At 35.6% G+C, this 16,566-nt stretch overlaps 1 protein-coding gene across 6 annotated transcripts in view; it reads left to right on the top strand.

The window, feature by feature from the left end:
* Positions 1-16,566, top strand: part of CENPE (centromere protein E) — an 82,904-nt gene that overhangs the window by 55,644 nt on the left and 10,694 nt on the right. For 4 of the 6 annotated variants that reach the window (XM_025422889.3, XM_025422898.3, XM_025422891.3 and 1 more), the window contains 6 exons: positions 813-917; positions 2,847-3,065; positions 5,090-5,287; positions 5,980-6,183; positions 8,045-8,263; positions 10,419-10,604. In XM_025422889.3, coding sequence (XP_025278674.1) covers positions 813-917; positions 2,847-3,065; positions 5,090-5,287; positions 5,980-6,183; positions 8,045-8,263; positions 10,419-10,604 — 1,131 coding nt within the window. Of the gene's footprint in view, positions 1-812; positions 918-2,846; positions 3,066-4,561; positions 5,053-5,089; positions 5,288-5,979; positions 6,184-8,044; positions 8,264-9,288; positions 9,423-10,418; positions 10,605-16,566 lie in introns of those variants that run through there. The other 2 variants (XM_035709649.2, XM_049104947.1) reach the window with 2 other exon arrangements.

Below are 16,566 nucleotides of genomic sequence, written 5' to 3'. Positions count from 1 at the left end.
GCATGGGATCTTCTCAGTGAAGTTAGAGGGAAGCGGCCAGACACACAGCAGAATGAAATTCATCCAGTGAGACTGTCTTTAGGTATTCAGAATCACACCTTAAAAAACTCAGTGGAACCCTCTAGAAAATAACATACAATTCAGACAAGAAATTGCATAAAATCTATAAAAATCTTTTATTCTCATAATTCAGCAAGACTAGAACACCTTATCATTTGCAATATCAACAGAAACATGGACACTTGGGAACCATCCTTATGTGGGCCCTAATTAAATTTATAAAATTTAATTCATTCAACAAATATTTATTAAACAGTGATTCTTCTAAATAGTGTAGTGAATAAATGAGAGAAAAGGTTTTGTTTTATATTTCTAATCAGAAGTACAAAAAGGAACAGGATATGTATTTTATGTTCCATTGTGCTGGGAAAAGTCTGAATAGATAGATATATTTCAGGTGGTTTTGCTAGTGTATTAATTGGCAACAATTCAGAGACTTGAAATTGTAAGAATCAGATATAAATCTAAAATCAAATTTGTGACTGAGCGTTATGGGAATAAATCCTGTCTCAAAAAATAATGTGGTTCTTACACGATTTTTCTTAATGAGTTGAGGCCACTCCCTACAATACTTAGTGGTACTCTTGTTATTTATTTTCTGGCCATTTTTAACTTTGTTTTTGAGTTGCAAGCTTATAATTCCATTATTGAAATGACATGAAAAAATGTAATTGGAAAAGCATATAGAGGTTATAAATATAAATGAATGTAGCTATAGTTGAAGCCTTATTTTTTTCTTTGTATCAATGCAGGACCAACAGAACCAAAAAGAGATAGTAAAATATGAAAAAAGGTTACAATGTAATGAAAAACACCACCTCACAGAAAGCCTAAGGGAGAAGTGCTCTAGGATAAAAGTAAGTGTCCCATGTTAAAATTATGAATGAATATTGGTACCCTTCCAAAGGCCTAAATGGAATCAAAGGAACCTCTATGGAATGAATAGATAGTGTTCAGTGTTTTTTTTAAACTTTATAATCTAGTATAGGTGTGCATGTGTATGCATATGTATATGCATAAACACACAAAACTGGTGGGGGGAGGGAGGTATGATTTTAAGGCCCCATTGGAAAGGTGGTATTTGAGCAAATACCTGAAAGAGGTAAAGAATTAAGTCACATAGCTGTCTGGGGGAAAAACAGGATGAGAAGAAAAAATGATGAGTACAAAGCTCCTGAGGCAGAAGCCTGCCTGATGGGTTCCAGGAACATCAAGAAGGGGAAAAGCTAATAAGAAATGATGTCAGAGAGCTCATGGGGAAGATACAAGCTGTGGGGCCTTGAAAGATCTTTGGGTTTTACTCTGAGTGAGATGGATATCTGTTGGAGGCTTTTGACCATGTGAGAGACATAGTCTAACTTACATTTGAAAGGGATGACTCTGATCGTTGTGTTAAAAATAGAGAGTAGAAGCAGGAAGAACATTTGGGAAACTAATTCCAATAATCCAGGCAAAGATGATGGTGGCTCAACCTAAAGAGGTATCAGTGAAAGCAGTGGGAAAAAGTTGGATTGTGAATATATACTGAGGGAATGATTTAACTGTCCTTCCTCTTAGAAGGCAAGATCCCTAAAGACTTTTTTGGTGTGTTTTTTATATCATTGAGCACATTCCTATCAGAATATGTTTTAAAAGTATAAACGAATGACTATACAGTGCTGTTCCATACCATAATTTGATCATACTGAGACCAAAGGCGGGAATCCCCTTTCCAACATCCCAGATGAATGAACAGCCTTAAGTTATTAAAAAGGAAACTCATTGTCAGCAGCCCTTTGTTTTATTATTTAGCACCCTGAATTAAACGTGTCATTTGTTATATGACTAGCAATTTGAACTATTGTGTTCTTCCACCTATACAATAACCAGTGTCCCCTGCATGGCCTCTAGTCTTTTTGAGCTTATAGGCCAGGCTTATTTAGTGTCTACCATTTGCATTAATACCAGGTGCCTTACCTCATGAGATACTCTTTATTGTTCCACTTACAGAGAAACTGAGGCTTGGAGAGGAAGTTTAGTAGTTGCCCAAGGTCACATTAGCTAGTAGGTTGGTAGTCAGGATTTGAAATCAGGTGTAAGTTTAAAACTTGACTACAGAAACATCTTTATAAATAAAATTTTATTTCCCTTAAGCCATAATGTCTGTATTTTATAGATTACATAGATACAGGTATCATATAATAATTATTTTCCCCTAAAAACTCCATGGCAGTTACCATAGTCTTCATTTTGTAGTTGGAAAATGGTTCAGTGAGTTCCCTAGATAGAGCCTGAACTCTAACTCTGATAAAAAGTTAGAAAACTGAAATGCTAGGCAGATAAATAGAAATGTGTAAAGAGGCTGCACCAAGCAGGCAAACGGCTATTGGATTCTTTGTCACTTGTTTTACCTACAAACTCACACTGCCTACTGTAAACATGAGCCAGGATTCGGTCTTGAATTGTAATAGGTACTAGTTTGAATTCACTCAAATTTGTCTTCACTCTTTGTAGGTGGTCATTTAAATCATGAATGCAAAAAACTAAAAATGTATCAAAATGGTAACAGTAGTGGTTTCTGGGTTTGTTATATTTAAGTCTTTAAAATTTTCACAATAATCATACATTATTACTATAATCCAAAATCAACAATGAACGTTTCTTTTTTTTTTCTTTCTTTTTTTTTTTTTTTTTAGCACAAAGGTCTTAATTTGTTTCTGTACTACGGAAAATGTTAAAGCATAAATCTTGTTACAATTCTAGGACAAGGACTATTGTTAAACTGAATGATTTCTAATTTTTCTTAGGAGCTTCTGAAGAGATACTCAGAGATGTATAATCATTATGAGTGCTTAACTAGACTATCCCTTGACTTGGAGAAAGAAATTGAAACCCAAAAAGAGCTTTCAGTTACAATAAAAGCAAACCTCTCACTTCCACATTCACAAATCAAACAAATTGAAAAACTTCTCGCTGTAAACCAAAGATGTTCAATGGAATTCCACAGAATCATCAAGAGATTTCAGGTATCACCTTTTTTAGGAAAAGCTTTTAAATATTGCTATAAATTTTAGTTTTAACATCAGTATATTTAGGTCCTACTTTGGGAGTTGGCACATTTGCTACTTAGTATATTTGCTACTGAATTAAAGGTTATGTGTATCTCAGTATGTGCAAGATCCACTGTACATCTAGGATCTGTTCATTCACCAAAACTTGAGCTCTACCTGTGAGCCTAGATATCATCATGGTGCTTAAGAGACAGATAGCATTAACATCTCAGGTATCTCCCAATCTAGTGCATGAAGCAAACATAGAACCAGGTAGTAAGTATTGTGATAGAAGCAGGTGCAGGTTGTATGACATACCAGATAAAGAGTTACAGAAAACGAGATCACAGTCGAAGCTGGACTCAAACAGTAATGCTTGGAGTTCATTTTGCAGATGATGGGGAGCCACTAGGCAGTTATTTTCAGTGGTGGCAAGAGATGATCAGATTACCATCTTAGCTGCTTAACTATAGAAAAGCAGTGAGTTTCCTTGCAGCAGCGGCAGCTCCTGAGCAGGGTTGAACTAATAAACTAATGGTAACCAAATGGGAAAAAAAAAAAAAAAGAAAGAAAGAAAGAAAAGCAATGAGTTTGTGGCAGAGAGAAGAGACAAGAGGCAGTATAATTTATAGTGGTCCACATGAGATAGGTGACCATACTACTAGAAAAGGATTTATAGGCATAGGTAGGATAAAAGAAATTAAATATTCAGCAATTTAAAATAATAGGTTCATGTGATTGATAGTGGAGGTAAAGGGGGAGACATTTAGATTGAGTGCCAGAATTTGGGTGTAGCCAGGTTTGTGCCATTAACTGACAAAAAAGAAAGAGAAACAAGGCAGATGAGGGCAGGAGAAGAGATCAGGTGTTTAGTTTCAGATGTTGTAAGGTAGAAATACCCATGATGGAGCATTCAAGAAGAGAAACCAAGTAGGCACTTAGTTGTGAGTCTGAGGTTTGTCAGGACTAAAGATAAAGGTATGAACTTATCAGCATGGAGATGCTAGATAATACAATATGTATGATAGGGCCACCCAGAAAGCATAACAGAAAAATAAGAGCCTTCGGATAAGAAGAGAACTCTAGAAAAGATCAATTTTCAAGAGCCAGTAGCAGAAAAGAGAGCAACACAGGGCTTTGAGGTTGGAAATGTCAAAGAGGCAAGAGAAAAATGAAGCAAAAGTGCCATTGCTCAAGTCAGTGGCGGACAGCATGTCAAAGATGAGGTGGTCAAGACAGACAGATTCTTCAAACAGCCAGAATATGAACTGAAGAGATGCCCTTAATTTGTTGATAATAGACTTTATTGTTGACCTTTGTCAGAGTGATTTTAATTGAGTGGTTAGGGAAAAGCCAAATTATAAGAGGTTAAGGAAGAGTGGAAAATTGAAGAAGTAGGGAGCTGGTGTCTGTCTTTCCTAGGTAGATTGCCTCTCAGGTCCTGATATTTTTCCACAAATCTTGGCAATCAGATACCCAGAATTTATCCAGGAGGTCTGTGGAACATAATGGCATTCAAATTGTCACCTTGATGTCATACATCTAACTAACTACATGTGAGAAACACATCTTGAGGCTGGCATACCCACATTGGCCACCCAGTCAAGGTAGGAGGAAATTGAAAATGAATCTCAGGCATCTAGCTGGGAAGTCTGTGTGATTGGTAGTATAATTAACTGAAAAATGAGAAGAGAAAAGGAAGTTTATAGGGAAAGAGATTATGTTACATTGTAACAGCAAATCTGAGGTAATTGTGGGACATCCATGAAGTGTATCCAGTAGGGAATCCGAAATAAGGAACTCGAAGTCTGGAAGTTATTCTCCCAAGATACTGAGGAGAAAATTAGGGATAGAGAAATGTTCTTTCCTGCTTCCTCAGCTTACCAGACGATATAGATAAAAGATGCCATCCCACTTCTTAGTCCTGAGTACTCAAAACTTCCTCTAAATGTGTTGTTAAAAGGTTCATTTCCCAATCTGTTTAATGTTTTTCTTAAAAGTACGTGTTAAGCCAGATTACAAAGATAAAGGAAGAACAACATGAATCCATAAATAAATTAGAAGTGGTTTTTATTGATGAAGTGGAAAAGCACAATGAACTGGTAATTAAAATACAGCACCTTCAACAAGATTTTAATGTACCATCTGGAGAATTAACGGACCTCAAATTGAGCCAGAAGATGGATCTACGTATTGAGGTATAAGTTATTTCAAATGATTTAGATTTTTTTAAGCCTTTTTATCATATAGAGAAGGTACGTTTTCATGGGCTTGGAGCCATTTTCATATTCCAAAAATTAAAAATAGCTTGCATGCTGACTGCTGGCCAGATGTAGAGAGTGCCACATAATGGACTAGGTGGCCTCCTTTTAGGACTCCGCAGATACAGAAAAATAGATTTAGTACCAACAAGCAGGAATTCATAGAATCCCAGAATAAGTTTCCAAATGCTTTCTAAAACATCCTAGATCTATGGTTGGGAATCAGGAACATTTTTATTATAACTCCACATGGATTATCTGGCTTTCACCCAGCAGTGTGAGGCTGGCAAACAGTTACCAACATGCATACAAGGCCTGGGTGCACAGAAAAGCTACATGCCGAAGCATTTCACATACTGATTATTTGTCACATAGTTTTGAGTTTTCAATTCTAACAGGCAGAATTTGTAGACATTCCTTACATAGCCTGTACAGGCAGATTTTTATGATTGGAACAAGGTTGTAAATTAGAATTCTATTTCTAATACAATTAAAATAAATTAGAATTATTTCAAAATATTAAGAATGAGAGTTCAGTAAGGTATTTTCCCCTTTTTATGATATTTGTATGCTATTTAGATAAAAACTTTCTTAATGTCCAGACAACTCAATACTTATTTTTCAAACAGGAAATTCTCAAAGATCTTTCAGAAAATGATTTCCACTTACTAAAGACTGAATTTCAACAAGTGCTAGGTAATAGGAGAGAAATAACCCAGTTTTTGGAAGAATGGTTGAATACTCATTTTGATATAGAAAAGCTTAAAAATGGCATCCAGAAAGAAAATGATAATATTTGTCAAGTGAATAACTTCTATAATAACAAAATAATTGTAAGTAGTGATTTTTATATGCTACCTCATTCTTCTTGTTGTTTGCTCTAGTTTCTCTACCTTTTTCTTATAAAGGACTTTGAGCAACTTAATCTTAAGTATGCTTCTTTAATTTATTTGTATATACTTTATTTTGTTATTTGAAAATGAAACGAGAAAAAATTGGGTAAAACATGTTCTTCCTCTAACATGTTATAATTTAAAATATCAACTTAGACTTGTAAAGAAGACAAAATCTTGGGATATAATAATCAGTTTCCACTTACAGAATCTTGAATTATCTTTCTCAATTCTCTCTGCTTCTGTAGGGATTAAGTCTTTTCTCCAAGTAGCCTCAGATAGGGTAAGATACGAGCCTATTTCAGGGCTACAGACAGCTGCTGTGTGGTCTTTCCATAGAAAACTTGTCTAGTGACTTTACTGAGATGTTATTTTCATCTCGGTGACCTTATGCACTCACTGGTCCTTCAACTCTGAGGTTCAGAGATGTGGTTTGTATCTTCATTCCCAAAGTGACTGGCAGAGTGTACAGATTCATAAGAACCAACACTGCTTAGGACCAGTTTGTTAATTTGTTTTACTTTGTACTGATCAGAATATTCATTCTGCTCTCTGAAGTATCCTGGTAAAATATGCAGTGGTCAGAAAGTTGTGTGTTGTATCATGCAGCTGGAGGAAAGGGAACTAGATCAATATTATAGCTTCTAAGATTGGTTTTATGTTTCATATGTTTGCGTAGGTCTTTTTTGAGACTTTAACTTCATCTGGAAACTATACTTAAATCACACTGAAATGCAGATAATATTTTCAAAATATGTTTTCTTCTGGATGTTCCCATTTGTTGACTACCTCAAGCTAGCAAAATAGTAAACGAGATGCCTCAAAAAAAAAAAAAAAAAATATATATATATATATATATATATATATAAAGTCCACAATCAGTAGAGAAAAGCATCAAAACCAATATTTGGATAAGATAATTGCCATGTATAATCAGGGTTTTTCTTGTAATATCGAAGGCCTACTTGTGAGGTAGAAAGTAGGGATACCTACTGTGCGGATGAGTGGATATGTGTAGATATATGGCTTCTTCCAGCACCTTGAAAATAGGAATTGATAACTTCATCTGGTATGAGCGCAGTAGTCTAGAACAAAGGAGAGTCCAGGATGCCAGCAAGAACACAACTAATTTAGCATCCAAGTCTGATAGAAGTGCCTTAAAGATGTAGATAAGACCAATAAGGCATTAATGATGAGAGCAAAGAGAATATCCCATAAGAATTAGAAGTAAAAAGATGCTATAGGAGTAATTTCAGAATATGCCTTCAATATAAAGTATTAATTGACTGTTACTCCCTGCACAGAAATACAAGATTTTCAGATTCATTATAAAAGTCAGTGAATTCTTTTCCCTGTAAACACTGAGGTTTGAACTGAAGCAGGAAAATAGATTGCTGTTAAGTTTATTGGATATGCTCTGCCATTACATGTCAGTTAATGTTTGTATATGACATTATAAATGTCATAATACACATAAGGACTTTAACCTGCACAGTTGTGCAGATTTCCTCTTCATGTTACGACTGATCTAATAAAGTGAGATTTATCATCTTGCAAATCAATGTAAATCCTCTCCAATCCTTATTCTCCTTTTATTCTCATCATCAACATCCAGCATCTTCTGAAATTTCAGGAACTGATGCAAACCACAAAGAATGTTCACATTCTTTTAAAGTACTGCTCTAGAATGTTCTAAATAATGAATTTCAGCATATGCGTTGCCCTAGAATTCTAGTAGTTTTCATAGTATTTTTACATGTAGTTGATTTTAGTGTTATAATGGTGTTTTACTATTTAATAGGCTATAATGAATGAATCTACAGAGTTTGAGGAAAGATATGCCATCATAGCCAAAGAATGGGAACGTGACCTGAATTCAGTGAAAGAGAAAAATGAACAACTATTTAAAAACTATCAAACTTTGAAGCTCACCCGGACGTCTGGTATCCCGGTAAATTCTGCCACAGAAGACAATAAGAATCTTCATGTTACATCAGGAGCCACACAACTAACCACAGAGGTATGTGATTTCTTATAAGATGCTTTTCAGTTTGCAGATTGATCAGAGTTAAAATGTATTTTATATAATATTTCAGAACAAAATTATAGTACCAAATGTATTAGGAAATATGGACAACGTTAGTGTGTGTGATGGGCTTATTTTTTAAATATAGTTTTATTGTGGCTATCACTCAAATAACTACAGAACTGTATACTATATGACATCTTCCCTTTGAATTATAAAACATAAGTAACTCATAACTTAATTTGATTAAGAGATACATACACCTCTTAAGGTGCCATTACAGTACATTATAAATTTCTTTGATCATGAACTGTAATCTGTGTCTATTTATAGAAGTAGCTTAAGGGAAAGAATAGTCCAGCTCTTCTCTATCATCAGAGTCTTTAATATTGGTTAATGTTCTATCAAAATTAAAATGGAAGAGGTTAAAAATATAACAAATGCCTTGCAGATTAGCCTGTATCCAAGAATCAATACCTTATTCTAATGATTCACTTATTTCATCAACTAGCCTTACTTGGGAATCTGTGAAGCAAATATGCTATTTTATTTTGTTAGCACACAAAATGACTTAGTGAAGAACCGAAGAGTAAATTACAATTTATCATTTTTACCAAAGTAAATACAATAAAACATCAACCACTAGTTTAGTAATCAATTACCGTGGAAACTAGAAGATCACTAGTACAGTTTATTGGTTTGCTAATCCCTACAGATTTGCTAGCTGGAGGAGACAAAAGTAGCAGAAATATTAAACCTATCTACCAAAGCAAAAAGGAAACAGAAGGAAATTCCATCTCCAACGATCCCATGAAATACCTTATCCGATAATTATCATTTGCTAGGAGTTTGGTAATTATGCCAAATTAGAGTAGCACAGCATAATTTGGTAATGATAACGGAAATAGTCAAATAGAGCAGTGGACCAGAGTAGAGATTCAGCAGCAGTATACTCAAGTAAGGATGAGAACTGATAATGTCAATAGCCTAAAGAGGATTTATGTAATATTTGATTCCAGACAACCAGTTAGCCACCTGGAAAAAAATAAATCTGGATTCCTCACTCATTTAAACAAAAATAAACTCTGCTTTGGCCAAAAAGAAACAGACGTTTTCTAGGAAAACCTGTATATGTGTGTAGGTCAGTAATCTTGTAAATATGAAACAATTTGGGTATTTGGGGGACACCTGGGTGGTTCAGTTGGTTACGTGCCTGCCTTCGGCCCAGGTCATGATCTCAGGGTCCTGGGATGGAGCTCCTCATCTGGCTCCCTGCTTCTCCCTCTTCTTCTCCCCCCACCCCCAACACACTCCTGTTCATTCTCTCGTGTGCGCGCATGCAAAAAACAAGTAAATCTTTTTATAAATAAATTCAGGTATTTTTATACTTGCAAAAAAAAAAAAAAACTGGAAATAACCTAGATGTTCATTAGTGGTTGATGGGTTAACTAATTTATAGTACAACCAAGAAACTAAGTATGTATCCATGAAGACAAAAAGGTGGAGACATTTATATGTGTTGGTCATGGAAAGATCTGGAAAATACATTGTCAAGTTAAAAAAAAACTGTATACTCAGTATGTTCCTACTTGTGTATATGGCTGTTTTTATAACTATAGATTTCACAAATGCTCAGATAGGCCTAGAAAGTTTCTAGAAGGATACAGTTGAAAGAGTTTAGTAGTGGTTGCTACAGGGTCAGCTGACATTCTGAGATGGGGAAACTTACCCTTCATTATATGCCTTTGAATTTTTCTATATACTTGTATTTTTTAATTTAAAAACCAGGTAATAAAAATAAAGGGAAAGATATACTATGTACATTTCTTAAAGAGTCAGTTAACAAGTGTGCTTTAAGTGGTGTTAATTTAAAATGTTAATTTAAAATGTTAGTGCTTAACACTGCACTAACCATAAATAAAATAAGCACTAAACCTTATATTATAAAATTTGGGTCTTTTTTAATCCAAAAATCATCAGCTTCTAATAAAGAAAACAATACATGTGTAAATTGAGTGACATTTGGTTTCTCTTCTATTCTTTGTTAATGCAGTCTGAAACATTAATATCTATAGATGATCATCTTTGTCTTAAACTTATATATACTGTGATTCTGGCACACCTTATATATGTGTGCTTTCTCTAACAGAAAATTCAGGAGCTGGAAGCTTCACTGCATGAAGCTAAAGAAAGTGCTTTGCACAAGGAAAACAAGATTGTAAAGATGCAGAAAGAACTTGAGATGACTAATGACATCATAGCAAAACTTCAGTCGCAAGTTAATGAATCAAATAAATGCCTTGAAAAAACAAAAGAAAGGATCCAATTACTTCAGGTAACTTAACGAACTCATTCTATAATAACAAGATTTTTTTTTTCCTTTTACTGTTGAAATGGAGGATAATTTGGGTGTCTGAACTTTGAACTTCCTATTACCTATGTACACGTGAAGTTCAGTACTCAATCTTTTAAAAAGCAAGTGGAAATTGAGAAATGAAATGCATGTAAAATATTTCCATATAAAATTATTATTTTTATATTCCTAGAAAAATTATTTTGTAAAAGATATATAAAGATTATTCTTTATAGTTTAAAATGTAATTTTCTTTTTCAAAAAAACCCCACTTATCTAAATATTTATTAAGTAAATTTTAAAATCCTTTATTTTTTTTATTTTTTATTTTTTAAAGATTTTATTTACTTATTCACAAGAGACACAGACAGATGGAGAAGCAGGCTCCATGCAGGGAACCCGATGTGGGACTTGATCCCAGGTCCCCAGGATCATGCCCTGGGCTGAAGGTGATGCTAAACCCCCTGAGCCACCCAAGCTGCCCCCTGTTGTTTTTTTTTTTTTTTTTTTAATTTAATCCCATTAGTAAGTCCCACCTGGTAGCCTGTGGCCTGACTCTGACCTGTTTAGGAAAGCTTGTCTTTGAACTTGATTGCCGTTAAACAAGTCACCTTCATTCATCACATCTTTACCACTTTTTTTTTTTTAAAGCCCCAGCCCTTCCCACACTTCCGTTGCTTGAGCCTGACCCCTAATAAGCACTTAAGTTTGCTATCTCTTCATTTCAGTTAAAATTAGGAGCAAGTCAAGAATGTCTGCTCCTTTCATCATTTTAACATTGTTCTGAAAGTTCTGATTCATTCAATAAGACATGAAACAGAGAGGCAATAAAAAACAATCTTGTAAAAAAAAAAAAAAAATCTTGTTAAATGTAAAGCTAAAAGCCATGAAAATCAATTGGAAAGCTCTAGAATTTTTGAGAGAAATCATTTAATATGTCAAATCACATTTTTATTCAGTCAAGATACATATCTGTTGAATATCTGGCATATGTTGGTCATTGCTCTAGATGTCATGTGTACAGCAATGGAAAGAAATAAAAGTCCCTCCTTCCTTCAAGGAGCTTACATTCTGGTTTAGGAAGACAGAAAATAAGCAAGTACATATTTGTGTCAGATGGTGAAAATGCAGTAGGAAAATATTAAGCGAGACGAGGGGTATATGGGTACTGGGTGGATGTGAGGGCATGAGGGAAGCAGACATGATCTTATAAAGGGGAGCTGACGAAAGCCACACCACTGAGGTTTCTTGAAGGGATGCGTGAGCTATGTGGTAGCAGAAGAGCCTTCTTAGCAAAGGAAATCGCAAATAGTGCAGGTATGTTTAAGAAACAAAGCCCATGTCTCCTGAGCAGAGTGAGCAAGGGGACAGAAGTGGGAAATAAGGTGAGAAGTAGCAGAGTCCAGTCATAAAGGGTCTCACAGGCTGTTGTAAGAACTTTGGTTTTTATTTTGAGTAAGATGGGAAGTCATCAGATGATTTTGGCAAAAGGTTATGATGGTCCGATTAAATTTCTTAAAAGATGCCCTTTGAAAATAGAATCCAGGAGGGTGTGTTTGTTAATCTGACATACCAACTGCTACAACAAAGGGAACCAAACTGCAACAACTCAAACAAGAGGGAGCTTTATTTCTCTATCTCCTATAAAAGTGTGAATTCCAGGTTGGCAGATGGCTCCACAGGCTCACTTCCCTCCTGTTTTTCTGCCACCCCCTCAGGTGCTGTTTTCATCTGCATGGTTAAAGCCAAGTTGTTAACTGTCCATGCCCTGGTTCATAGGAAAGGGACAGATAGAAAAGTTAAAAATCATCTTAAAACCTCTACTCTTAAAGGCTCTGGCCCAGAAATGGGACACATCCCTTCCTCCCATATTTCTTGGAGTCAGAGATGATTCCAGAGTTTTTGGCCTGAACACCAGGAAGGATGGACTTGCCATTTATGGAGATGGGAAAGATTGTCAGAAGAGCAAGTTTGAAACCATGAGAGCTGAATCAGAACTAAGTTTTGGACATAATGATTTTGAAATGGGTACTGGGGACATCCAACTTGAGATATGACTAAAGCAGTTGTATACTTAAGTCTAAGAGAGCTCTAGACTTGTGTAAGTTTGGGGAATTGTCAGTATATAAGTCATGAGATTGGATGAAGGCATGAGCATAATGCGGAAGAGATAAGGAGTAACCAAAGGATACCAAGGTGGAGTAGCCAGTAAGTTGGGCAGGGGCAGTACAGCATAGAGTGCAAAACAGTGGTTACAGTTTCTTCATGTAAGTAAAAGTATTTCAAGAAAGGAAGTAAGCAACAGATTTCTTCACATTCTGTCTGGATTGATACAGGCATCTATGGAGACAGATATATTTTTGCTGTATACCAGGAATAACTATTTCTGGGTTTTGGCATTATATAACACCTATGGGGAAAGAAAGCAAAATATAGGGTATTCATAAAATCTTTATACAGTTTGAGTTTTCTTTCATTTGCTTTTCGGTATTACTATAAACATTCTATAAAATGCAACAATGTGGGCAGCCAAGGTGGTTCAGCGGTTTGGCGCGGTCTTCAGCCCAGGGCCTGATCCTGGAGACCCTGGATCGAGTCCTGGAGACCCCGGATCGAGTCCCACGTCGGGCTCCTTGCATGGGGCCTGCTTCTCCCTCTGCCTGTGTCTCTGTCTGTCTCTCTGTCTCTCATGAATAAATAAACAAAACATTTTTTAAAAATACAACAATGTATTTAACTCAAGACTTGACATAAGAAAAAACTTTTGTTTAACCTATTCACCATTATTTGAAAACATCTTGGCTATAACTGTCCCAATATAATAAATAATGTAGGGTTTGTTAATTGAATAGAGAAGAAAATAATTTGAACAAATGAATCATTAACAATTTTGTTTAAATATTGATACATTTCCTCTGTTATATCATTACAAATTGTTTATATCAAGTAGCAGTGAATTGATCAAAACTTTAAACTGTGCTGGAAAGGCATCTGCCTTCTGCTCAGGTTATGATCTCTCACCGGGGGTTCTGGGATCAGCCTGAGTCAGTTTCCCTGCTCAGCAGGGAGTCTATTTCTTCCACTCCTTCTGCCTCTGCCTCCCCACTCATGCTTGCTCTCTCACTCTCAAATAAATAGATAAAATCTTCAAAAATAAATAAATTGCACTAGAACTTTATGGACATCCTGCATGATGAGAAAAAGATTTTGCCATTATTTATAATGGACACAAAATCTAAAGATGTTTGAATGACTAACCTTAACAAAAAAAGTGAGGGCAAAGGATGTGAAAAGAAAAAAAAAATTAAAAAGAAATAGAACATGTGGTTTTATAAAAAACACATCATTTCCTAGGTTGGAATCTAAAAACTATATGACCCTAAGTTTTTCCCAAATTAATTCATAAATTTCATGTCATTCAAATCAGAATTTCAAAGAAATTCTTTTTCCAGTAGAGCCACAAAAGTTTAACAACTGAATCCATCCAAGCTGCAGATGATAAAATAGGTGATGTTAACCAAGAAATTCGTTTTCTGTCTTTTCAGACAGTAAAACTGTTTAAGATCATCAATGTTTCTTGAGTGTAATTTTGGCCATGTGTTTGAAATACGGAATTCTCTTGTCTTTCATTTCTAATTCAGTATTTTCTATTTTGATTTATTTTACCTAAGAATGTTTTAAACAATTTTAAATATGACTGATTTATTTTATTATACTGTGGCAAAAAACAAAAACAAAAAACAGTAATTTCTGCATTTCTAGAATATTTTGAAATTTCCTTTTTGGTGTCATAAATGGATACCTTTTATTTATTTTGAGAGTTCTTTGAATTTTTTTTTAATTTATTTATGATAGAGAGAGAGAGAGAGAGAGGCAGAGACACACAGGCAGAGGGAGAAGCAGGCTCCATGCCGGGAGCCCGAAGTGGGACTCGATCCCAGGACTCCAGGATCGCGCCCTGCGCCAAACACAGGCGCTAAACCGCTGAGCCACCTAGGGATCCCCTTCTTTGAACTTTGAAAATAATATGTAGACAGATAGTTCAATGGAAGAGAATAGAGAGTTTATAAATAGGTCCACACAAATGCAGCCAACTGATCCTTAACAGAAGAGCAAAGGCAATTCAGTAGAGAAGGATAGTCTGTCTTAACTAATGATGCTGGAACTGGTCTTCCACAAACAAAAAAATCTTGACACAGACTTTCTATATTCCACAAAAATTAACTCGGTTGATCAAAAATCTAAGTGTAAAACACAAAACTGGAAAATCCCCAGAAGATGAGATAGAAAATCTAGGTGACCATGGGTTTGGTCATGACTTTTTAGATACAACACCAAAAACACTATCCGTAAAAGAAAAAAAACTTGGTAAGTTAAACTCCATTTAAGTTAAAAATACCTGGGACGCTGGAGTGGCTCCGTGGTTGAGCATCTGCCTTTGTCTCAGGTCATGATCCTGGGGTCCTAGGGCAGAGTCCCACAAAGAACTCTTAACAGTGATCACAAAAACAAGCCGATTAAAAACTAGGCAACAGATCTGACCAGACACCCCACCTAAGATGATATACATGTGACAAGTATATGAAAAGAATCTCAGCATCATATGTTATGAGAATTACAAAATACCACTACATAACCTGCGATACTTCAACATGCCATAATGGCTAAAATCCAAAACCACACTAAATGCTGGTGAGGAGGTGGAGCAGTAGGAACTCTCATTCATTGCCAGTAGGACTGCAAATGGGACAGCCAGTTTGAAAGGGAGTTTGGCAGTTTCTTACAAAATTACAATACTCCAGCCAGTCATATGCTCAGAGAGTCCCTGATATCAGCACCTGATTGAGAAGGTGGGGTTGAAGTGGTGCTGTGACTGAGCAGACAGTGGGCTCCTCCAAGAATGGGCTTCTCTTACCCAGTCATCGACCTCCTTAAGCTGAGCATTTACCATTTATGGAAGTTTTGCACCTCTTTAGTCTGCTAGCCATGGTGTGCATGTAAATGTTTGTACAGCGGTTGGGAATAAACCCAACCCCCATAGAAACCCTATTTACCTGGAGGAATAAAGAGAACTCTCTGGGTCCCTATTTAGATGGGTTTTATTTTTTGTAATTCTAATTCTCCATCGTATGGCTGTGGTACAGCAATAAAAAGAAATGAGTGATTTATTCAGTAATGATAAGAAATGAGCTATCGAGCCATAAAAAGATATGGATAAACCTTAAATGCACACTTAATTAAAAGAAGCCAATCTGAAAAGACTTCGTAATCTGTGATTCCAACTGTATGACATTCTGAAAAAGGCAAAACTATGACAATAAAAAGATCAAGGCTCGCCAATGATCCAAAAGGGGTAAGAGAGGGAAGGATGAGTAGGTGGAGCAGGAGACTTTTAAGACTGCAAAACTATTCTGTAGGATATAGTAATGATGAACACATGTCATTAGATATTTGTCAAAATTCATATAATGTACAATAGGAACAGTAAACTCTAAGGCAGCCTGAAATGTATATTGCCTCATCATTTGTAACAAATCATACTAATATGTGATGTTAATAATAAGGGAAATAGGTGGGGGGGGGAGGGAGATGGAGCATATGGAACTCTGTACTCTGCTCAGTTTTTCTATAAACCTAAAGTTGCTCTAAAAAATAAAAATCTATTTATAAAAAAAGAGCCTAAATATATGTAAGTATGGGGGCACCTAGATGGCTTAGTCAGTTAAGTGTCTGCTTTCTGCTCAGGTCATGATCTCGGAGTCCTGGGATGGGAGCCCGGATATCTGCTCAGTGGGGAGTCAGCTCCTCCCTCCCTCTGTCCCTCCTCCTCTCCACTTGTGCTCTGCTCTCAAATAGATAAAATCTTTAAAAGAAATAAAACTCAAAAGTTTTTTTAAAAACTAATAAATACATGTAAATATGTATTTGCATAGGATTTTTGATT

Source organism: Canis lupus, chromosome 32, assembly GCF_003254725.2.
Source record: "Canis lupus dingo isolate Sandy chromosome 32, ASM325472v2, whole genome shotgun sequence".
In the NCBI taxonomy this organism is placed as follows: Eukaryota; Metazoa; Chordata; class Mammalia; order Carnivora; family Canidae; genus Canis; species Canis lupus.
This window is presented reverse-complemented; position numbering and strand designations above follow the sequence as displayed.